This window comes from Gigantopelta aegis, chromosome 8 (assembly GCF_016097555.1).
Source record: "Gigantopelta aegis isolate Gae_Host chromosome 8, Gae_host_genome, whole genome shotgun sequence".
NCBI lineage: Eukaryota > Metazoa > Mollusca > Gastropoda > Neomphalida > Peltospiridae > Gigantopelta > Gigantopelta aegis.
Genome location: NC_054706.1, coordinates 26,944,715 through 26,949,092, shown reverse-complemented (window position 1 = coordinate 26,949,092; position 4,378 = coordinate 26,944,715). Strand labels below are relative to the sequence as shown.

Below are 4,378 nucleotides of genomic sequence, written 5' to 3'. Positions count from 1 at the left end.
TATTGTTCTAGTTATTATTTAGATACAAAGATTATTCATATTCGAATATTGGAAACGAAGATGTCTAGCTCCCGGTCTAGGTCTAAAACGTCCCAGTCCGGGTCTTCTCAATCGAACTCCACGTCTAGATGCGGAACACCCGTTGATGGAGCCCCAAATGTCGGTGTTGAATTTACTAGCAGTGGTAAACAAACACCCCCACGAATGAAGGCTCCGTCGTCCATGATCCTGAAAATTGTGGATGCCATCAACACCATCAAGGATGAAAAGGGAACATCTGCTCAGGCAATTCGAAAATATATTGCCACTACCAGCATGGCAAATGTTCCTCCACAACTGCTGAAAGGACAAATTAGGTCAGCTCTCGGGAAAGGTCTGAAACACGGAATTTTGATTCGACCTAAAGGTACAAAAACCACTGGTGTCACTGGTCGATACCGTCTTGGTTTTTGGGTTAAAGAAAAGGAACCTCATTGTGGTCCACGTAGACAAGGCAGTAAAGGTAAAAAAGGTGGTAAAGGTAAAAAAGGTGGACAAGGTGGTAAAGGTAAAAATGGTGGACGAGGTAGTAAAGGTAAAAAAGGTGGACGAGGTAGTAAAGGTGGAAAAGGTGCGCGTCGAAGAAGTAGATCTAGCAGCCGAAAAGGAAAAGGACGTAGCAGATCTCGGTCTGGAAAAGGATCCCGACCTAGATCTCCATCACGACGTAGTCATTCTAAACGTGGTTCTTCGAAATTTAGCCGATCAAAAGGTAGTCGATCAAAACGACACACCAAGTCTAGAAGAAGCCAATCCCGACGTGCACCAAAAGGTAAATCGCAGGCATCTAAATCTAGAAGCCGGTCTGCACGTCGCCCATCAAAACGTGCACCAAAAGGTAGATCGCGGAGTAAATCACTAGGATCAAAATCTAGAAGCCGGTCCAGACGTCGTAGTTCATCGAAGCGTGCAGCGAGCAGTGGGGCACCAAAAGGTGCATCGAGAAGTGGATCACGACGTCGAAAACGAAAGCCAAGTTCATCAAAACGTGCAGCGAGCAGTGGAGCACCAAAAGGTGCATCGAGAAGTGGATCACGGCGTCGAAAAGGAAAGCGTAGTTCATCGAAAGGTGCAGCGAGCAGTGGAGCACCAAAAGGTGCATCGAGAAGTGGATCGCGACGTCAAAAACGAAAGCCAAGTTCATCAAAACGTGCAGCGAGCAGTGGAGCATCGAGAAGTGGATCACGGCGTCGAAAAGGAAAGCGTACTTCATCGAAAGGTGCGAGCAGTGGAGCACCAAAAGGTGCATCGAGAAGTGGATCACGACGTCGAAAAGGAAAGCGTGGTTCATCGAAAGGTGAGGCGAGTAGTGGAGCACCAAAAGGTGCATCGAGAAGTGGATCGCGACGTCGAAAACGAAAGCCAAGTTCATCAAAACGTGCAGCGAGCAGTGGAGCACCAAAAGGTGCATCGAGAAGTGTATCACGGCGTCGAAAAGGAAAGCGTAGTTCATCGAAAGGTGCAGCGAGCAGTGGAGCACCAAAAGGTGCATCGAGAAGTGGATTGCGACGTAGAAAACGAAAGCCAAGTTCATCAAAACGTGCAGCGAGCAGTGGAGCATCGAGAAGTGGATCACGGCGTCGAAAAGGAAAGCGTACTTCATCGAAAGGTGCGAGCAGTGGAGCACCAAAAGGTGCATCGAGAAGTGGATCACGGCGTCGAAAAGGAAAGCGTAGTTCATCAAAAGGTTCCACAAGCATTGGAGCACAAAAACATGCATCGAGAAGTGGATCGCGACGTCGAAAACGAAAGCCTAGTTCATCGAAAGGTGCGGCGAGCAGTGAAGTATCAAAAGGTGCATCGGGAAGTGGATCTCAACGTCCAAAACAAAAGCGTACTTCATCGAAAGGTGCATCGAGAAGTGGATCACGACGTCCAAAACGAAAGCGCACTTCATCGAAAGGTGCATCGAGAAGTGGATCACGACGTCCAAAACGAAAGCGTACTTCATTGAAAGGTGTGGCGAGCAGTGGAGCACCAAAAGGTGCATCGAGAAGTGGATCACGACGTCGAAAAGGAAAGCGTAGTTCGTCAAAAGGTGCAGCAAGAAGTGGAGCATCAAAAGGTGCATCAAGAAGTCGATCGCGACTTCGAAAGCAAAAGCGTAGTTCATCAAAAGGTGCATCGAGAAGTCGATCGAGAAGTCGAAAACCACGATCAACACGCGACAAAAAAGCAGTTCAACCAAAGCGTCCATCCAAAGCACTCAAAGATGATGAAGCAGTTCAACCAAAGCGTCGACGACGTTCATTGTCTAAGGGATCCAAAAAATCTAAGGGATCCAAAACATCCAAGGGATCCAAAACATCCAAGGGATCCAAAAAATCCAAGGGATCCAAAAAATCCAAGGCATCCAAAAAACCCAAGGCATCCAAGCAATCCAAAGAATCCAAACAAACAAAGAAATTACTTTGCAAGTGCGAGTGCAAAAGCGAGGAGGAAGAGGGTAAGAAAGGCGAGGAAGAGGGTAAGAAAGGCGAGGAAGAGGGTAAGAAAGGCGGGGAAGAGGAAGAGGTCAAGAAAGGCGAGGAAGAGGTCAAGAAAAGCAAGGAAGAGGTCAAGAAAAGCGAGGAAGAGGCCAACAAAAAAAATGAAAGCAAATCGTGGCTAAGAAAATAAATATCAAATCACTAACTATTCAACCGGCCCTTTTCAGGGCCACCAAACCACTTGAATGAGGTTTTATTGTCTCCTTTTACATCAATTCGTCTTGTATCACAAAAACAAAACAAAAAACAACAAAAAAGAAAAGAAAAGAATAACGGGATGAAGGAGGGGAAATTTGCTACTTTTTATTATTATTAACAAGGTAATTTGTGTATGTGTTACAGTAAGATTGTTAAACTAGGGATTTCGTGAAACCCTGAAGATTTCAGTAATTTAATGAAAACCCTGTGTTGGTCAGGGGTTTCATGTAATCAATAAACTATTCAGGGATTCCATGAAGTCCCTGAACTGAGTTGCCAGGAATTTCATTAATTTACTGGTGAGTTGCTGTTGTAGAGTTAATAGTGTAGTGACTGTTAATCCAGGCTATCTGTGAAGTAATTCATGTTGCATGTTTTGATCATTAATCTTGTCTATTGTCTATTGCATCATATAGGCTGTCTATAATGCCAACCAATAGAAGTACTATTGCAACATACAGGTCATGTCTATAATGCCAACCAACAGAAGTAATATTGCATCATATAGGCTGTCTATAATGCCAACCTATCGAAGTAATATTGCATCATATAGGCCATGTCTATAATGCCAACCTATAGAAGTAATATTGCATCATACAGGCCATGTCTATAATGCCAACCAATAGAAGTAATAATGCATCATATAGGCCATGTCTATAATGCCAACCTGTAGAAGTAATATTGCATCTTACAGGCCATGTCTATAATGCCAACCAAAAGAAGTAATATTGCATCGTACAGGCCATGTCTATAATGTCAACCAACAGAAGTAATATTGCATCGTACAGGCCATGTCTATAATGCCAACCTGTAGAAGTAATATTGCATCTTACAGGCCATGTCTATAATGCCAACCAAAAGAAGTAATATTGCATCGTACAGGCCATGTCTATAATGTCAACCAACAGAAGTAATATTGCATCGTACAGGCCATGTCTATAATGCCAACAGATAGAAGTAATATTGCATCGTACAGGCCATGTCTATAATGCCAACAGATAGAAGTAATATTGCATCATACAGGCCATGTCTATAATGCCAACCAATAGTAATATTGCATCATACAGGCCATGTCTATAATGTCAACCTATAGAAGTAATATTGCATCATACAGGCCATGTCTATAATGCCAACCTATAGAAGTAATATTGCATCGTACAGGCTATGTCTTTAATGCCAACCCATAGAAGTAATATTGCATCATACAAGCCATGTCTATAATGCCAACCTATAGAAGTAATATTGCATCGTAGAGGCCATGTCTTTAATACTAATCAATAGAAGTAATATTGCATCATACAGGTCATGTCTTTAATACTAGCCAATAGAAGTAATATTGTATCATACAGGCCATATCTATAATGCCAACCAATAGAAGTAATATTGCATGATACCGGCCATGTCAATAATGCCAACCAATAGATGTAATATTGCATCGTACAGGTCATGTCTATAATGCCGACCAATAGACGCAATATTGCATCATACAGGCCATGTCTATAATGCCAAGCAATAGAAGTAATATTGCATCATACAGGCCATATCATTAATACCAACTTCTCTATGATAAATAGACAATGGTTGATGTTTTAGTAAGAATTGTGGAAACAAATTTGTATCATTCCCATTTTCCTTCTCTTGACAGTGAGTAT

General features: G+C 42.7%; 1 protein-coding gene across 1 annotated transcript; it reads left to right on the top strand.

Moving 5' to 3' along the window:
- LOC121380237 (micronuclear linker histone polyprotein-like) lies at positions 1 to 3,477 on the top strand. The gene has a single exon (XM_041509065.1). The coding sequence runs from the start codon at positions 61 to 63 to the stop codon at positions 2,656 to 2,658; it is 2,598 nt and encodes an 865-aa protein (XP_041364999.1). The 5' UTR covers positions 1 to 60; the 3' UTR covers positions 2,659 to 3,477.
- The last annotated feature ends 901 nt before the right edge of the window (positions 3,478 to 4,378 follow it).

Excerpts from the sequence above, each read along its gene's own strand:
- LOC121380237 (XM_041509065.1), top strand. The coding sequence starts at position 61 with ATGTCTAGCTCCCGGTCTAGGTCTAAAACGTCCCAGTCCGGGTCTTCT.